The 19,303-nt window shown below is 49.8% G+C and overlaps 7 protein-coding genes across 7 annotated transcripts; 4 read left to right on the plus strand and 3 right to left on the minus strand.

Moving 5' to 3' along the window:
• Positions 1–577: 577 nt before the first annotated feature.
• On the minus strand, positions 578–1,813 carry TRIVIDRAFT_71507 (uncharacterized protein; the record flags this gene model as incomplete). Its single annotated transcript, XM_014101008.1, has 3 exons — positions 578–909; positions 978–1,617; positions 1,690–1,813. 3 exons carry the CDS (start codon positions 1,716–1,718, stop codon positions 685–687), a joined length of 894 nt encoding a protein of 297 aa, XP_013956483.1.
• Positions 1,814–2,384: 571 nt separating this feature from the next.
• On the minus strand, positions 2,385–2,970 carry TRIVIDRAFT_200590 (uncharacterized protein; the record flags this gene model as incomplete). Its single annotated transcript, XM_014101009.1, has 2 exons — positions 2,385–2,437; positions 2,529–2,970. The coding sequence occupies 2 exons, from the start codon at positions 2,968–2,970 to the stop codon at positions 2,385–2,387; spliced, it is 495 nt and encodes a 164-aa protein (XP_013956484.1).
• A 1,080-nt stretch (positions 2,971–4,050) lies between these two features.
• On the minus strand, positions 4,051–6,661 carry TRIVIDRAFT_200591 (ankyrin repeat protein; the record flags this gene model as incomplete). The annotated part of the gene is made up of 6 exons (XM_014101010.1): positions 4,051–5,122; positions 5,162–5,167; positions 5,208–5,293; positions 5,353–6,094; positions 6,159–6,463; positions 6,533–6,661. The coding sequence occupies 6 exons, from the start codon at positions 6,659–6,661 to the stop codon at positions 4,051–4,053; spliced, it is 2,340 nt and encodes a 779-aa protein (XP_013956485.1).
• A 1,386-nt stretch (positions 6,662–8,047) lies between these two features.
• Positions 8,048–8,892, plus strand: TRIVIDRAFT_60870 (uncharacterized protein; the record flags this gene model as incomplete). The annotated part of the gene is made up of 3 exons (XM_014101011.1): positions 8,048–8,130; positions 8,178–8,325; positions 8,383–8,892. 3 exons carry the CDS (start codon positions 8,048–8,050, stop codon positions 8,890–8,892), a joined length of 741 nt encoding a protein of 246 aa, XP_013956486.1.
• Positions 8,893–9,841: 949 nt separating this feature from the next.
• On the plus strand, positions 9,842–11,929 carry TRIVIDRAFT_191091 (uncharacterized protein; the record flags this gene model as incomplete). The annotated part of the gene is made up of 1 exon (XM_014101012.1): positions 9,842–11,929. One exon carries the CDS (start codon positions 9,842–9,844, stop codon positions 11,927–11,929), a length of 2,088 nt encoding a protein of 695 aa, XP_013956487.1.
• Positions 11,930–14,079: 2,150 nt separating this feature from the next.
• Positions 14,080–17,926, plus strand: TRIVIDRAFT_28473 (uncharacterized protein; the record flags this gene model as incomplete). Its single annotated transcript, XM_014101013.1, has 3 exons — positions 14,080–14,300; positions 14,368–15,226; positions 15,278–17,926. 3 exons carry the CDS (start codon positions 14,080–14,082, stop codon positions 17,924–17,926), a joined length of 3,729 nt encoding a protein of 1,242 aa, XP_013956488.1.
• A 647-nt stretch (positions 17,927–18,573) lies between these two features.
• On the plus strand, positions 18,574–19,283 carry TRIVIDRAFT_110616 (uncharacterized protein; the record flags this gene model as incomplete). Its single annotated transcript, XM_014101014.1, has 3 exons — positions 18,574–18,945; positions 19,019–19,099; positions 19,159–19,283. The coding sequence occupies 3 exons, from the start codon at positions 18,738–18,740 to the stop codon at positions 19,188–19,190; spliced, it is 321 nt and encodes a 106-aa protein (XP_013956489.1).
• Positions 19,284–19,303: the final 20 nt, after the last annotated feature.

The following is a 19,303-nucleotide window of genomic DNA, read 5'->3' on the forward strand; positions in this document are numbered from 1 at the left end:
AAAATGACGAATGCAGCTAAAAAAGTCTTGAAACCAAAAGTCAGACATGTGAAAGTCGCAATCCTGGCCCGCGATACGCTGTTCGATTGGAGTGAGTACCCCACATTTGCCCAACAGATGGACGCCCCACTACGGAGGGCTTCTCACCACACAAGCGAGATTTAGAACTGCATCTTATTGGGAGAGAGGCGCGGAGAGATGCTCCTTGGATAAGCTCTGTTTGCTATTTTTATGAATGGATGAATGGATGTCCAAGAGCATATTGCTATACATTATATCAGCCAGCCTTTGTTTACAGATACTTCCTTATTCGAAGCTGTAATTCGTCAGTTACGGCGTATCACTCTGAAACTTTGACCTACAGCTAGCTACAGTCAGAAGAGAGTTCAACTGATGAACTGTCTGCCAACGCCACAGATACAGAGAGTTTTGTTTACAGACAGTTCCTCATAGCAACTCTACTGTACGGACAAGTCTTGATTGCACAGTGGTCTACGGAGTACACGATGGTGCTACAGTCAAGAGAGCACAGACATATGGGTGCAAGTATGACACTCACGAGACGCCCAAGAAGATACAACAAGAAGAGGCCAATTTCAGCTATTCAGCAAATAGTCATAGCAAATGCATTACCATATCTTCCTAACCATCCCGCAACAAGAGAAAACAAGGGCTTTTGTTGTTTTACTGAGCCTTCTTGGCAAACTCCACCCTGAGAATAAGATGCTTGAAACCAAATCCGTCCATCTTGTTGCATGCCGTGACGGCGTCGCTGTGATCTGCGAAGCTGATGAAGGCGAAACCCTTGGCCATACCAGTTTCCCGGTCCTTGGCAAGGAAGACTCTGGTGACACGGCCGAAACGCTCGAACATATCGCGCAGTTCTGATTCCTCTGCCATCTCTGAGACCTATTTGGAAGAAACATGATGGTTAGCAAATGACATGTCTGATTAGGGGGCTCAAGTGGCAAGCATACGTTGGTGACACGCAGTGTCGCAAAGTCGTCTCTCTCGCCGTATTTTGATCCTCCCATGCGCTCTCCAGCTCCTCCACGGTCGCCACGCAGAGCAGGCGGAACGTATGAGCCCTTCTTCCCAGACCCGGCAGCACCGGTGGCAGCTGAGAGATCCTCTGCCATACCGGCGGGCGCATCCGCGCCGCTCGTTTCTCCAACAGGCGCCATGGTGTCCTTGTAGGGACATCTGGCTGTAAAGTGCTCGCCATTGCAGATACGGCACTTGACCTTCTTGTCCTTGAGCTTGTCCTTCATGGCCTGGGCGTTCGCGTCAGCGCCCTCCTCCTTGGCATCCTTGCGCCAGGAGACGCTGGGTCGGAAGATGATGTTCTCGCCGACGGAGGTGGTATCGGGGGCAGGTCCCGCGGGATCTTTGGCGCTCAGACCGAACTTGGCCCACGTTTTCCGGTTGGCGACGCGGGGGTTGACTGTCTCGGTCTGGGTGACATAGCGGATCCGGCGAGTCGTCTTTACTTTCTGGCCCTGATCGTTGTATCGGAATGTGATGATGGTCTTGGTACCATCTTTATTAGAGATGGTCTGGGGAGGCGGCAGGTCGGAGGAGGTCTCCTCGATGTCGTCGTCGTCGGCCCAGTCGTGCCTGTTTTTGCAGTGGTGGGGTTAGCGAGCCGTGGCAAAGAAAAGTTCCCAAGATAGAGACGAGGCCACTCACTTGGCCTTGGGCGGCGCGGTGGTAGCCATGATTCCTGCCTGCTGTGTAGCACCAAATTCGTCGATTCAAAAAAGCAACCTGCCCTGCAGTGTGTCCAGCGACGCGATTCTACAAGGGCTGATTGTGAGCGTGGGGTGTGCCGTCGAAACAATCCAGCGAATTTCTCAACATTTGGTGCGGTTTGCAATTTCTGGTGGAGCAGCCACATGTGGCTGTGAGCTTCCTCACGTGATGTGTATCTTATCGCACCTAAACGCACCTAGACGCACCTAAACGCACCCAAACACACCTACAGCGCAGCCTCCGCCATCTTTTATACTCCGGCTCCAGACAAAGATTGTGGCTGATGGCGCCGAGAGAAGCAGTAGACTTCCAAGCCTGTGGCTGCTCTCTGCTGCCAAAGTACTTCGTAATCGCTATGGAGTTCTCCCGTCTCAAAGACTAAGATGCGCCATGCCCCGGAATCGTCCCTCCATTCACGCCGAATGCCCGAAGGTTTGTCGTAATCCAGTGTGGCGCCCGTCGTTGGTGTGCGTAATGCCCAGAAAGCGGCCCATGAGTGAGAGCGTTAAGTTCGCCCCAATGCCCAAGGTTTTTGATCACACGCTGCCCAGCTTTCCCTTGCAATTCCCCTCACTGCCTCTCTGTTTATCTTCTCTTGGCCGCCGTTCGGTGGTTGTATCTTGATACCTTGTTCATTCTTTTTTGACCTGGTTTCTCTCGTTGTTCTGGCGATTCGCAGTAGCATCTAGAAAGAATAAATCATGGCCGCCAAGAATACCAACCAAGGTGATCGCCCCCCAGCTTACGGAGAGCCCCAGACACCTAAACCCACCTACGGAGGATATGGAGGTTACCAACAAGGCGGCCAGTCAAGTAACTATCAGGAAGGCATCCAGGGGCCGCAAGGTCAACAGGCATATTATCAGCCTGGCCCGCAAATGGGCTATTATAACCAGCAACAAGGCCCTTATCCTGGTCAGGGACAATACCCACCAGGCCAATATCTGCAAGGCCAATATCCTCAATACTCTCAATACCCCCAATACCCTCAAGGCCAGTACCCTCAAGGCCAATACCCACCTCCTCAAGGCTACTACGGAAACCGGCCTTCTGGGGGAACAACAAGTGGTCTTCTTGGAGGCCTAGCTCTTGGTACAGCTTGTTGTTGTTGTCTAGACTGTTTGTTATGTTAACAAGCGGGAAAGCAAGCGATGTATGACCACCTCCTTCAGTTCCTGGCTTGGCATCAGTCGCCGAGACAGTGTACTCTTTAGTCATCCCGTAAGGTGCTAATGCTTGATGAAGAAAGCCACAATACAAACGAGTACACGGTTCGCATTCGGAGTTGGAGGGAATTCGCGTATGACATTGAGACACAGCTGATCACAGCCGGTAATAGTTATTCCATGGGCGTTTTGGTGTCAAGGAAGGAAATCCTTAAATATTCCGTTCCCGATATCCTTTTGTTCGATAACCAACACCCCTAGTATTAGGGCAAGGCGTATCAAGGATCCGCAATACATTAATTCTACATTCACGTTGTATGCTACGTATACTGTTAATGCCTTGTGTGGTGAAGTTAATGTACTCATGAACTATATTACTGTATTAGGCAACACACTACCCATATAGTAGTGCATTTAACATGAGGAAGGCATATGATGAGCTCATTATTAGTGTTGACCTGTCCTGATGTCGTTAATATTTCCCATGCTACCCTGCCATTAAAAAAACCTAAATCAGTCCTCCGTTCTTCAGTTTGCTATTTTCTTATTACTTTCATCGGTGGATCGGACAGGTTGTGAGATTTGAGAAGGCGTAGTCAACCCCCTCAGAATGACTTGCGCATTATAACTTCATCTGCCGTGCAGATTACGAAATTATCGAAATCATCATCATCGCGTCCGCGGCGGATTTCTCGGAGACGATTCTGTAATCGATAAATAGTAAAGACTTTGCGGATAGTTACGGTATCTGCCGATTGCATGAGGGCTTTAAAGCCATCTACAGAGCAAAGGCCCTTATTTACACTCGTGACTACCTGAGAGAGGACCTCATTTAGGCCGTGAAAATGAAGTTGGCCGGTGCCTGTATATTAATCTTTCTTGACACTCGTAGCTTGTTCAACGCCTTGAGATTGTTAACATTTTCCTTACCTAGTGGCGGATTGATCCTGGCTATCCCTTATGCTGCCGATCCCTCACTATATACATGTGTGTATTCTTCTTATGGTCGCTACATATGGTGATACTGAACTATTCAGTCTCACCTACATTTAATGCATGCACTCATGCAAATTTAGCTTAAACATTACAAACGGTTCAGTAAGCTGCGAGAGCTGGTACATCCATATACTTATTAATTAGCAACCTCCAAAATCTCGACTGTTGCCTCCTTGATTGAGGCGACCGTGTCACCAAGCTCCATCTTGTCAAGCGCATCATACCAGTCCTCATTGAGAGAACTCGGGCTTGTGCTAGTTGAAATATAGCGTTGGTCAATAGAATCCAGGAGAGCTTCAAACGCCACCTTCGATTCCAGGTACATCGCTGGGCTTTCGTTGAGGCTCAGTTTCCTCTGGTTAAGAAAGATGTCGCGCGGTTTCATACCATCAATGGACTCGAGCTCCGGGTCGAGGGCAAAGAGGTGTGCCTCTGTGAGAATCTCCATCGTCTCCTTGTCAGCTAAGAGGGCGACGTGATGTAAAAGGGACCAGCGGTTATGGTCGAGACGCGAGTGATTCTTGCCCAGCGACAGAAGCCACAAGAGGGTCTCATGGGAATTATAGCTTGCTGCTACTGAAATTGGGAACGCCATGCCGTTTTCTATGCCGTCGACGCTTGCACCGTGATCCACAAGCGCTTTCGCACAAAAGACGTGGTTGTGCTTTGCACAGATGGCCAACGGTGTGAAGCCATCCTTCATGGGCGATGCCAGGTCGGCTCCGCCTTGGATGAAAGGTAGAACATGCTCTGGACTGTCCCGGTAGCTGCATGCCACGGCCAGAGGTGTGTTACCTCTGTTATTTTTTATGTTTATTGGCGCGCCGGCTTCAATGAGCGCCTGTATGCAACTTGAATCTTCCGCTCTTGCAGCATGGTGAAGGCATGTCCAACCGCCCTTGTCTGGGATTGCGACATTTGCCTCCCATTGTATCAAAAGCTCGACAGCAGCCACATCTCCGCGACCTGCAGCCCAGGAGAGTGGTACACGGCCCCAGTAATCCTGTTTATTGACTTCCAGCCACGAAGATTCGAGCTGAGTGGCAACATCAACTGGCGACAGGCCGAGGACGGCGCGGTGGAGAGGACGAAGTGCCCGCTTCAGCAGTAGGTCCATGTCGTAGGAGTCATTCTCCAGTCCAAAAGCGGCAGCAGCAGTCTTGGGCCGACGCTCCGTTCGTTTCTCCCATACAATATCAAATGGAGACCTATGAGTGTAAAGAAATTGGTTATTGAAACGTACATACACAAATCTACCTACATGTAGGTAGACTTGGCGTGGTGTGAACTTACATCAGGTACTTGTCCTCATAGTGGGCATCAGCGCCGAACCTGATCAAAAAAGAGCACATCTCTTCCTGACCCCAATCAGCAGCAAACTAGAGAACAGAATCAGTCATGCCCGCCATTTTCATCTGTGTTAAAGGGGTGGACGCACATGCAAGGCTGATCTGCCCGTCTTGGAGCTGATATCGAACGGCGACGCCATCTTATCTTGGAAGAGGAGCTGAATCTCGGGAATCATACCCAACTTCGCGAAATGGAATAGAGGCGATTCGTCCGGGATGACCCTGTGAGTCCGAAGGCTCAGGGATGGGCCATAAAGCTCGGAGCTCCGGAAGATGACTTCTACAGCCCTCGAGACGAACCATGAGGGAAAGTAATAAGTCAAGTTGACCTTGGCATCATTGGCCTTTACGCAGGGACACTTCTTGCATTCTTTGAGATGTGAGACCTGGCCGGCGTAACCGACAAAAAGCTGGCCAATTGCCTTCTGAAACAATTTGGAAGTTTGGGCCGCTTTCGTAGTGTGACACCGGCAGGGACAGGGGCGGGCGAGCCTCTGTGTAGAATAAGCGTTAAAAGTCAAGCGGATCGTCTGCCCATTGACAGCTAGGCGCGTTCCCGGGTTCACAGCCTTGGACATGTGATGTGTTACCAGCTCCTCGGCAGCGGTACGGCCTTTAGGGACGACAGGAGTGAGTCCTGCCGACATGCTCGCCGGCGGTGTAGGCTTCAAGATTTCAAGAATCTGTCGTATCTGCTCAGGGATGCCCTCGATATTTTCAAAGCGCCTGGCAATATCAGACAGGTGATCGGAGTTGTTGCCACCCCCTGCCTGGAGACCTGGAGCAAGGGAGAGATTCTGTAGGACTAGACGTACACGAATCATGTCTAGGCTGTGGCAAAGTCAGCATATTGTTGCTCTTCGCTCCCCCGAGGACGATGAGAAGGAGCCCGCACGATTGTATGGATGCCAGAGCTGACGACAATCGGAGCCGCATAGCGCGTATCCTCGCCTGCATGGTGTTCATCTTATCCGCAGCACGGAGCCAGGCGATCCTCTTGATCTTGAGAGAGCTTGCTGTTGATGTAATCTCTTCTTTGAGACAGCCCTGCACAATATCTTTCAGCTCTTGCATTAAGGCAGTCACCTGCTGACATAGACCTGGTAGGGTGGCGAGTGTCGCTGAATCTAACGAGGAGGCCTCATCACGTTCCTGTAAGATGCTCTGCATATCGCGGGCCAGGGCTTCAAGATCGGTAACCTGGAGAGAGAATCCGTCAACATATTCACACACTCAAATTGTAGGCAGCGAGCAGGAGGTGTGGCGAACCTCGTTCATGACCTGCAGCAGTTGGTCGGACGCACCTCGCAGAGACATTAGCCGCTGGAATCCCGATCCTACCGCCGCTGTCAACTGCACAATGGCAATGACAGAGGCTGTTATGCTGAGCGGATCCATGGGTGCGGTACCTCTTCGCGAGGCTTTGCGAAGGGCAGTGCTTTATTAGTTGTGACGTTCGATATAAGCTACAAGTGATAAAACAAAGATTAAATTGAGGAGAATGACGGGATGAGCTGATGGAGGGCACCTATGCAGGCGAAAGAGTCAAGCATCAGGCTGTAGCATGCAACTATCGATGGGATTTGTATGGCTGTCCGGCAACACGTGAGCCAATGACAAACCAAGGCTGGGTGTTCCAGCACACATGAAGTACACAAGAGACGAATTGTCTGACCAACAGCGGATCGCCTCACTTTGTGCGCAGAGAGGTAGCTACATGGATGTAGGTACAATGGCCCAGCACGTCAACCAAGCTGCAATGGCGCATTGCTTCGCGTAAATACCACTATTGGGCCTTGTTTGTTGGCTCCTCTCGCTGTTGAAGTATACAAGTATTGTGTATACTTCGCATACCTTGATTGCACGACGGCAAGAGATTTATAGTTGACCGGAGAGAGGTTCGTCGCAACAGAAGACGGAACTCAGGAAATGACAAGGCCCCCCTGCCACATAATGTACCTAGAAGACACTGGCCATGCAAACCCCGCCTTTTACTGGAAGAAATATACCGCAATTGAACATGAGTTTGTTCAACGGCAAGTAGCTTCCGAGACCAAATGTACATATCCTAGGTAAAGTTCAACATGACGCTGGCATTGATCCATTGCGAATAACCCCAGACTATGACCTTTGAAGGAAAAGGAAAGATGCTGGAAGGGAAGCGATATTGGCCCCGATATCTACATGCTGCTGAGCGAAGCCCGTTTAGAAAGCCTCGCCAAATGATCAGGGAAATAGCTGCATATCGTACATCACAATTACCAATCAAAGTATTGCTACCTAACAAAAGGGGAAGATTAAAATTAATCCCATACATGTATGTACAAAGAGAGAAATAGTTCGGAAAAAACTTCATGCCATTCATATAGAAAAACAGAGCAGTTCGACGATCAACTTCTAGTGGGGTTGACAGAATGAGATGTCGCGAGAATGATAATTGAGAACATATCGGCTAACTAGCCTAAAAATACTTTATCATACGTCCAACATTGGAACCGAGGCTTGTAGTGATAACAGGGAGTTGAAATCCTCACGGAAGCGAGGTGCCCACCCAAGGGTGTTTAACTACATGTATACATGTACACGATGTGTTAATATTAAACCGCTGCAGCCTTGTCACCGGCGTGGGACTTTTCATCCCCTCTTTAAATGGTTACGTGGTGAGAAGAGGCCAGCTAGAGCGTGTCGAACACCAAGCTACAATAGATAGAATCTTCTGTTTTCCTAGTCTCTAAGATGACAAGTCGTCGTTTGTTAAGCGCATGCTTCGCCAGATTCGCCGCCATGGGCATGTCGGCGCTGGCTGCTTTTCTTATCCAAATGCCCATGCATGTGCCGGCGTTGGGTCGAGAGACTTCGCTCCAAACGTAAGACGTGTATCCCCTCTGCTTCGACTTCTCTCACATTGTTTCAGCGGTCCCAAGGCCTTTCTCGACATTGCGCTCAAGTACGGAACCGATAAGGTTACGAAGCACCAATATCATTTTATGTACGGCAAGTACCTCCAGACCTTGCGCTCTGAGAGGGTAAAGGTATTGGAGATTGGTCTCGGTTGCGATGTGGTACGTTCTCGGTCTGATGGCTTCGTACATGTATATATAGACTGAACATTCACGCAGCCTTATGGACCTGGCGCATCGTACTGGACCTGGAAAGAGTACTTTGAAGACGTCGACCTCTACTTCATCGACAACGACGTCGAATGTACCCACCGATGGGCCGAACTCCAGTGGAGACCGGGAACGACCGTGTTCTTGGGCGATCAGGGCGACCCGGACTTCTTAGAGGACTTCATCGAGGCTACAGGCGGGGAATTCGACGTCATTGTTGACGACGGCGGCCATTTCATGCACCAGCAGGTCATATCACTTCAACACCTCTGGAGGACGATCAAACCCGGGGGAGTCTACTTCTGTGAGGATCTTGAGACGAGCTATTTCCCCATGTTCGACGGTGATGCATCGAGCGTCGATGCATCAAAGTATACCATGACCAAGCATATCTTCGAACTAATTGATGACAAGATGATCTTTGGAGGTGGGACGAAGCACACCATGAGCCAAGATTTGCATTCCATCGAGTGCATGAAGGAGATATGTGCCTTTGTAAAAGGTCCGGGAGTTCTTTGAAGAAAGATGAGGCAGGCCATGACACTTGCCAGTTCTCCTGAATAATAGTGCTCATACCCCCTGACGATGAGGGTGAGAGAGAGGCCAAGCCTACACGCCCCCATACCAAGCTCAACGAGTTGATATCGCTATTCTCACTCTAGATATTATACATGGTTAGATATTCTATTGACAGATGGAGGAAGGGCTTTTAAGGCCTTGAATCCGATATATTTCCATAAAATGCGGCCATATTAAGTCGTATAAACGCGTTTGTTGTCATCCCTGGATATATGTACTTTGCGGCAGGTCTCTGGATTTCTTCTATAGCCCGATAGACGAGTTCAATGGTTGGTACATATCCAGATGTATGGGTACATGTAATACCCTTGGCACCGTCCGGCAGGCATGGTTTCGGCCACGTGATTTCGCGTGTTCTACATGCACGTCTGTACTCCATACTCGTCTCACCACGTGAGCCACGGACGAGAAGACGCGCTTTATGTTGTCTCCAGCAGAACTTCACTACCTACCTACTATACCTACTAGGTACCTCCTAGTTCTCCTACCTGCCTAGGTACAGGCAGATACTGCACGATTTCCATTAATTGCCCGGGTGCTTTGGTATACATATCTACTATACCTCTGCCTACCTATTGCTACTATAAGACCTCTAGCTATCTCCTCTATATCTACTCCATTTACCTAGGTACCTTTTGATGCGATTGGCTGTCATCTCTACTCCGTACGTGGTGTCTAGATGCCCCTGTCAGAGCAGCAGATCAAGGTTATCTCAGAAAACCCACTTAATGATGAGCTGAAACTTCTCCCAGACAATCTACGAGAGTCCGATGGCCACAACCCATCCCTCAAAGATGTCGCGCGCATCTTGGGCTTCCTCATTGGCTCTGCAGCTGCATTCAACTTGACCACTCCATACGGCAGCTCTGTTGCAATCGAATTGCTCAATATGCTGCATCTCGTTCGAGGTGGCACAGGACTGGACCGATTTCGCCCTCTCATCCGCCATATCGGTGAAAATTCTCGGGACGAACTCATCTGGATTGAGGTCTTTGACCTAATCGATACTTTCAGCGAGCTTACACCGCCTTCTTCCATAATCAAACTACAGGAAGCCTTAAAGGCAACGCACGCCAAGTCTAGCTCTAGCCGACGTACGGGTAGCGAAACAGGCTACATTGACGATGTAGAACTCTTTGAGGAGATCAAAGAATGCACTTTTCGCAATGTGGGAGGGTTCTGGGACAAATTCTTTGACTCCAATGGCTGGTCCGAAGAACACCAAACGATGTTACAAGCGGTGATGGCGGAGCACGATGGGAAGAAGTGGACGGGTTTCCCGTCTGTCTCCGACGAAGAACCTGTCTGGGATTGGCTTCGCTCTCTGGAAGACCGCTTTCTAGCTGATGCTCCATACAAGCTCCGTACCACTACGACCGCCAACCAGTTTAAAGAGCAGAAAGGACAGATGGATCTCTTCTTTCAAACACCAGCCGCCGCCGCAAACAGCATCTTTGAGTACAAAGATGCCCTTGTCGCTGGACAGCAAAAGAAGTTGTATGACTCGGGCGAATTCAAGGCAGATTTCCTCCAACTTGCGCGCCACGTGCGAGGGCTCTTTATCGACTATCCGACTCGTCGATTCGCCCATGGATTCACCCTCTGCGCTTCTACGATGGAGCTTTGGGTATTTGATCGATCTGGGGCTTACAGCTCAGGGCCATTCGACATCCACGACGAGCCGGATAAGATTGCGCGCGCTCTTGTCGGGTACAGCACAATGGATGACAATGCGATGGGCTTGGACACATTTACTGAACGAAAAGACGACCGTCACTATGTCACATTGGATGGCGGAGATAGCACCGAAATGAGGGTTAGACTGGTGCGGCCGATAGTGAGGCGGAATGCCATTGTGTCTCGCGGGACTACATGCTTTCAGACTCGAAACGGGCATGTCGCAAAGTTCTCGTGGGTGCCGGATAAGCGGAATGCAGAGGTGGAAAATCTAAAGCTTGCAGAGAGACGGGGTGTTCGGGGGGTGGCAAGAGTGGTTGCGTATCGCCAAATCACTACCATTGCAGAGCTACGAGAGGGACTACAGTTTCCGGAACACCATCGGTTTCAAACGGAAGACGTCGAATTTAATGATCCGGCGCCTGTAAGTATACAGACGACACGTCAGAAGCGCGAGTTAGGGTCTGAACATACTTCTGGCGATTCACCCATCTCCAAGAGATTGCGATTCGGTAGCGCGAGGTCGAAACTTGTCACGGCAGTTGACAATCAGCAGTCGGTCGATCAGACTAAGCTGAGCCTACACACTCCTTGTGAAGACTTGTGGGAGAATAGGATATATTCCTGTCTTGTTGTCTCACCAGCTGGTCGAGTCATCAGCAGCTTCAATACAATCAAGGAGCTGCTAGAGTCGCTCCGAGACGCAATCAAGGCACATCAATCTCTCTACACGAGGGGCAACATTCTCCATCGCGATATCTCATCAAACAATATCATTATTACGAAGCCTGAGACGGAGGATGGCTTTAAGGGCATGCTGATCGACCTTGATCTTGCCAGCGTGAGAGACAGTGATACAAGTGGAGCACAGCATCGGGTTGGAACGATGCGGTTTATGGCAATAGAGGTGTTGTCGAAAGTTGATCACACCTACCGCCACGACCTAGAGTCCTTTTTCTATGTATTAATCTGGATGTGCGCACGTGAATCATGGACCAAGGATTTTACACGCGGGGAGTCACCGCCACAAGGTAGTAGTCTTCACCAATGGGAAACTGGGAGTTTTACCACAATCGCGGATGCCAAGTCATTTCATATGAGCAAAAATGGCATGGATCGGATTGTACGTGAATTCCCAGAGGCAATGGATATTGTCAAGCCGCTCTGCATGAAAATCAGGAAGATTCTCTTCCCAATGGATATGGAGGGCGGCGTGAATTATGGGACGCCTGCAGGGGACCCTGATCAATTGTACGGACCCATCATAGAGGCATATGATGGGACCATTAGTTGCTTATAGGGAACGGCCTGTAAATTCTTTGGGTATTTTATATTAATCGTGACATTTCTGGGGAGTGGCTACATGTATCCATCGTGTCCCAATAGTGCTTGGGAGTCACAATCATAGTAGTGGATACTGGAGAAATGTAGCAATAGTTACAGATGCTATTACCAATGCCTAACTCTATGTTGCCAAGAAAGGCAAATATTTTGTTCGTCCGTTCAGTATCCCATTTTCATGGTCTACCCCCGTGACATCGTGACTATAACACGAAAGTCTCTCTCTCTTGAGAAAACAATCCGTAGACATAAATCACGCCAATTCACACTTACATCCGACGAGAAATCCGTAACCTTGCTACTCACACAAAACAGTTCAGTTCATGACTTTATTCATTGATATGAAATTATAGGCCCTTTGAAAGCAAATGCACTGCTGCTGGCCTGGTGATGACGTTCCAAGTTTTCACTGTAGCTCTCCTAGGTACCTGCTACATGTATCCAACACCTGCAAAAGCGCAACACCATACAGATACCCTTCTCAGAAACCGGAGGCTGTCGAACAAAAAAAGAAAAAACGATTTCACAAATTCTTTTAGTCAAATTTTTGAATAAAGAACTAATGTAAGTTTATTATATTAACAACCCGTGCTAGCAGCAGACGCGCTTCCCATTGTGGTCTTGCCCGCTGCACGCCCGTACATTGCTAAGTGCGTGCAGCCACAAGGTACGAGTCTGGGGGTTCTCGAGAAGTGATAAAAGACCAGCAGCCATTCAAGAAGCACCGGAAGTGGTTTGGAATGAGTCGCAACGATAAAAGTCCATTCTCGCCCACCCTCTGGTGGTGCCGTATCCAAGGTTACGCATCAAACGTTGTGCACCCTCATTGTCCTGTTTGCGGGGGCTGTAGCGCGTTATGAGCTGCCGCATACGTCAATGAAGGCGAGATATGGATCGCTTCCAAGGTTTTTGTGTTCAGATTGTGCTACCCCGGAGTGGCTGCTCCAGCGAACCCACTTGCCACTGGCCTTGCCAAAACTCATACCGCCGTTTGCCCACTAGCCCCCTTTTTATCATCCACCTCCTCCATTCAAGTCGGGTCCATGTGCTGACGGGGACTTTTTGTTGAATCACTATCAGTACAGATGGTACTGAAGATACAGCGGAGTATTAGGTACATTGAACATGTACCCCTACTCCCTCGGCAACACGCGTAAAATTGTTTGCCGCCAGCTGCTAAAATAAGGCTGTGTGCAGTAGTACTCGTAATACAGAATGCAAGAGACGAGAGCCGAAGCGCTTGTCTCGCCCGCCCTGCATCACCATTCCAGCCTGGCGGGAGCCAATATGAGAGGCCCTGAGCCACTGGAAGGGGAGTGGGGTGCAGCACTTGAAGCAGCGCCAACAGCGTATCGCAGCCACCTGTGCGAATCAAGGTGCTCACTGAGGCTTGGGGCTGGCGCCTGTACCCGCGCTGATCCATGCCGCACCCGCTGCTCAGACAGGCAAAGACAGGGCCTTTGTGCCGCCTCTGATGTCACTGGCGCTGTTTCCAATGGCGAACGATATGCGCGCTTCCCAACCACCAGCTGCCAATCACGGCCGCGCATGACGTTCTGGACGAGATGCCCAGAAACAAGGATTCAAGGGCAAGGGATTGCACTACGGCACACTATGACCTTATCGTGCAACAAGGCACTAGCATTGAACAAGCATCTGATTTGATTGATTCCCGTTCTTCATTGACACGTCCAAGCTCGTTCAGCAAAGGAGACAAAAAAAAACTTCTCCACCAACAAGGTCCGGTTGCTCTCTCCACCGCTTCAATGAGACAGCTAGCAAACGCCGTCATTGTAGCCGACCTCTCCTTCTCCTTTTTCTTTTAGCCCTTCTCTCCTTTGACTGTTGACTGCAAAGCACGGCTGTCTTTTGTCTCTCTTCGACAACCCTGAACGCATCCCTCGAAGCCCCCAGAGGGGCATTATCAGTATCGACGTACCGCCGCCCCTACAAAACTCGACTTGCCACGATATATCCATTACCTCTGGACAAATGATACCTGCATTTCTTCGTTTCGAGCATAGCTAGCCTCCTATCTGTATCTTTTGCGTTGCGCGACCAATTTACCTCCTCTCCGACGGCGGCGCGCCTCGTTTCTCCCCTCCCGCCATGGAGACAACATCATTAGGTGGCGACCAGCCATGGGCCCATGCGATCATCTCGACGGCAGCCACTCTGGCACGACGAGATACGCAGCAGGCGGGCGATGGCCAGAAGAGCGAAGGCATCGGCATTGTCAGCTTCTTGACGGCCATTTTGGTCTCCGTCATCATTTTCTTCGTACAGCTTTTACTTTTTATGCTTCTAAGGAACAAACTAGCAAGGGTTTTGTAAGTACCTGCATCGTGTGGTGGTGTGTGATGAATGTTTGCGGGCTGACGATGACCTCTCTCGCAGCAAGCCAAAGACGTATCTTGTCCCCGAGCGCGAACGAACCGACTCGCCGCCAAACAACTTCTTTACCATGATTAGGGCCCTGATCATGTACAATGACCGACAAGTCATTAACAAGTGCGGGCTGGACGCTTACTTTTTCCTTCGATATCTGAAAACCCTCCTCATCATCTTTATCCCCATCTGCGCCATCGTGGTGCCCATCTTGGTTCCTATCAACTATGTTGGCGGTCGCGGCAAAAATATTGATTTCCGCACCAACAGCACTAGTTCGAGCACCAACAGCACCGATCCTGCCTTTGTACCTACAGGCCTGGACACTTTGGCCTGGGGTAATGTCAAGGCGACGGAGACTGGTCGCTACGCCGCTCATCTGGTGATGGCGATTCTTGTCATCCTCTGGGTCTGTGGAGTCATCTTCTTCGAGATGCGCGCGTACATCAAAGTTCGTCAAGACTACCTGACCAGTGCGGAGCACCGACTCAGAGCCTCTGCCACAACAGTGCTTGTCAACTCCATCCCCTCCAAGTGGCTCAGTGAGGATGCGCTGTCTGGCTTGTTCGACGTCTTCCCAGGTGGCATTCGGAATATCTGGATCAATCGTGATTTAACAAGTCTCCTGGAGAAAGTTGAGCTTCGAAAAAATATTCACGCCCAGCTCGAGACCGCCGAGACTGAGTTGATTCGGGCAGCCAAGAGAGCCCAACTTAAAAAGCGAAATGCTGAAGAAAAGAAGCAGCGCAAAGGGCTATCGAAGCAAGAAAAAGCCACTCGCCAAGCTGAGGAAGATGCAGAGGCCAAACGAATGGCCAACAGTGGCGAAGGAACCAATGATGGAAAGAAGCACCACATCCCGCACACAGTTGCTGAGGGCGTTCGAGAGTCACGGATTGAGGATAAGCACAATAGAAAGATACACAAACTCCACAACGTCCAAGAGGAATCCGATGAATCATCCTCGGACTCTGAGGATGGCCGGAGGTCGCATTCATCTGATGGTAGCAGCGTGGCAGTGCTAAGGAATATCAAGGGAGCTTTTAACAAGGCTGGCGATCAGATGGATGAATTTGGGACAAACAATGGCTTTATAACTCTGGGACGCAAACCGACATCCGCTGGAGAGGATGACGCTCCAACTCGAGGTTATCAGTCTTTTGAAGCCCATCGCACGCAAACACATTCGCGAGGACCATCAAATGCCTCGACCAGTTCCGCCAGAGCTATTCGACAGAATGGACCGGTTACGGTGGAAGGAAACACGGTTCGAAAGCTCGAAAACATCGAAGACATGTACAACATGGAAGAACCAAAGTTCTGGGAGTTTTGGAAAACACCTGCTGGTGGATACGCCTCTCCCGTCCCTCAGCAGAATGAGGGAGACGACTATATAGGCAAGCAAGGATCTGAAAAGAGGACGGTGTGGCAAAATATAAAGGGCGTCCTTCCTTTTACGAGCCAAAAGGCCACCGAGACGGGCGACTACCCCGCTGTCTACTTCAACGAGGACTATAAAGTGGAGGAAGAAGAAACTCAGGCCGAGTGGGCGAAATATCTCAGGAAAAAGGATCGTCCTACCCATCGACTACCGCCCTGGGGAGTCTCATGGCTGCCCGGCCTTCCGCTGTTTAACACAAAGGTCGATACCATTTATTGGTGCAGAACCGAGCTGGCCCGGTTGAATATGGAAATTGAGGAAGATCAGCAGCATCCCGAGCGGTTCCCCTTGATGAATTCGGCCTTTATACAGTTCAACCACCAGGTGGCTGCCCACATGGCTTGCCAGAGCATCATCCATCATATCCCCAGACAAATGGCGCCACGAGTGAATGAGATTTCGCCCCGAGATGTCATTTGGAGCAACATGGCCCTCTCTTGGTGGCAGGAATGGGTTCGCACTGGTGCCGTCACCCTCATTGTGTTGGCCATGATCTTCCTGTGGGCGATTCCTGTAGCATGGACGGCCGCTTTGGGTCAGCTGGATCAGCTTATCCAACAGACATCTTGGCTCGCCTTCCTGAGGGATAACAAAGCTCTTGAGAATGCGGCCAAGGGTATTGCAGGTGTTCTTCCAGCTGCTGTGCTCGCTTTGCTCCTCTTCCTTGTACCGATGATTCTGAATATTCTTGCTGAGATCAAAGGCGCCAAGACGGGAGCCCAAAAGTCGGAGTTTGTTCAAATCTTTTATTTTGCCTTCCTCTTTGTCCAGGTTTTCCTGATCGTCTCTATTGCCTCGTTCTTTGCCGCTTCGATTGACAAACTGGTCGACAACATTGCGGAGCTCGACTCTGTCAAGGCCGTTTTAGATCTCCTCGCAACGAATTTACCCAAGGCCGCCAACTATTTCTTTTCTTACATGATTCTCCAGGCCATGTCCACCAGTTCCGGTACTTTGTTGCAGATCGGTGCCCTCTTTGTATGGTTCATTTTGTCTCGGTTGCTGGACAATACCGCACGCAGCAAGTGGTCTCGAAACACTACGCTGAGTGATGTCAACTGGGGAACATTCTTTCCCGTCTACACAAACTTTGCCTGCATTGCCATCATCTACAGCGTCGTCGCGCCGCTCATTTCTATCTTTGCCGTCATCACGTTTGGGCTCCTCTGGGTTGCTCAGCGGTATTCCATGCTTTACGTTACTCGATTTGAAGTCGATACTGGTGGTGTGCTGTACCCTCGAGCACTCAATCAAACGTTTACGGGCATTTACGTTATGGAGCTCTGCTTGGCCGGCTTGTTTTTCATTGTAGTAGATGAGTCTGGCACCCATACTTGCACGCCGCATGGTATCGTCATGATCGTGGTCTTGGTCCTCACCATTCTTTACCAAATCCTTCTCAACAACTCATTTTCACCCCTGTTCCGATATTTGCCCATCACATTTGAAGATGAGGCTGTGCTCCGTGATGAAGCCTTCCAGCGAGCTCAGGACCGTCGCTTTGGGCTATCGGGCGACTCAGACAATGAGGATAACGATGATGCTGAAGGCGGCAAAAGGGAGAGGGGCGCTACAGCAGAAAAGGCTTCTACCTCGATGGAGGGCAGAGAAGATATCGAGCTGAGCAACATCCCATCAGCAAAGGGAAAAGTGCGAATTGCAAACCCTGTGAAGAAAGTGGGATCCTGGGCCAAAGGAGGCGGAAAGCAGGTGGGATCATGGGCAAAAGACGGCGGCAATCAACTCCGAAAGTTGGCTATGATGGACAACAACTCTCAGGCTGCTGAATATCGGCGAAAACAACGAAGCAAGGATCTCGAAGCGCAGCGTGCCATAGGAGACGCGCTGTACGGAGGGATCCACGACGAAATCGAAGACCTTACCCCAGAGGAGAGAGATGTCCTGGTTCGACACGCCTTCCTTCACTCGGCTCTGCGAGCCCGCCGACCTGTCGTTTGGATTCCTCGAGACGACATGGGCATAAGTGACGACGAGGTCCGCCGAACCCAAAAGTATAGCGAGCACATTTGGATCAGCAACGAGGGCACGGCGCTTGACAGCAAAGTGCGAGTGGTGTACGGCAGATATCCGCCAGATTTCTCAGAGATTGACCTGATTAACTTGTGATGGGGGAAATGGTGGTTTACAACAATGGCTCTAGCGTGGCGTTTGCAACTTTGACATGATAATTTTGGCTATTTGCAAAATGAAAAAGGACAAAAAAGGACAAAAAAAAAAGATGGGCAGAGGCTTTGCATTTTTCATGGCGTTGACGATACTTAATACGAGACGGAATACCCTCGCGGACAGGAAGATTACAATGAGCATAGAGGTGGATTGATCAATCGAAGGATTCCCATGGCTGGTTCTGTCGGGGGTTGCATAGCGAAAGACTCTTTGCATAGAGAGTGCTCTTCATTGTTTAATATGTAGAAATATGAAGATGAATTGATATGAATTGATATTCCAAATGCAGCATTTCTTGCGAGTATGCCTTGCCGTGTGAAGATACAGTAAGGATATTAGTCTTAAGAGGCGACTAGCACGACGATGAAATCAGGGGTCTTTGGGTATGTGATTTGATTTGGAATCTATTCAGCACTTGTGGCGCGATGACGAAACGGCAGTTTGACCCCGCAGCTGACGAGATGAGATGCAAGTTGAAATCAATGTGTGATGCGGTATTAGAAATCAATTGGATGCTCTTTTTAGCTCTTCGTCACAGCCACATGCCGGCAGTTTTGTTTTGTTATATATATCTTGCAAGGCATCCCAAGAGAATCAACCATTGAACCACAACCTCGAACAACACCAATTCTAATCATAATCACCAACTACTACCTCTAAGGTACCCATTAAGCAGGTACCATAAGCAAAAACAAACAACTTTTTCACCATTTCGTTCCTCCGGCCATTCCTCCGCCAAACGCTCGGCAAAATGGGCAAGCCCGTCGTCCCGCGAACCGGCCACGCCACGGCGCGCATCAACGGCACTGTTGTTGCGGAGGCCACGGCGTGGCGCGAGACGGAGGGGAACGTGTACTTCCCGCCTGAGAGTGTGAAGAAGGAGTATTTCCGGGGCACGGAGCAGAGTACTTATTGTCCGTGGAAGGGGGATGCGAGCTACTATAGCATTGATGTTGATGGTGAGTATATACATGTCTTCTTAAGAAGTGAGGATGAGTGAGTGAGTGAGTGAGTGCTGATGGGTTTTTGTAGGTGCCAAGTATGAGAATGCGGCGTGGTATTATAAGGAGCCGCTCGAGGGCGCTGTTGATTTGAGGGATCACGTTGCGTTTTGTAAGTGCACCTATCTAATGATTGAGTGAGATGAATCGAGTGCTGATGCGTTGGGATAGACAAGAACAAGGTTGAGATTACGGTGGAGTAAAGGGTCTCTGGGACGAGATAAGTATTATGAAGCGATGAGAAGAATATCTGATTGAACTATACTGAATACAATGCGAAATCGATTTACAATGAGGCTTAATATGCCCTTGATCT

Source organism: Trichoderma virens (genome assembly GCF_000170995.1).
Source record: "Trichoderma virens Gv29-8 chromosome Unknown TRIVIscaffold_6, whole genome shotgun sequence".
Classification (NCBI taxonomy): Eukaryota; Fungi; Ascomycota; class Sordariomycetes; order Hypocreales; family Hypocreaceae; genus Trichoderma; species Trichoderma virens.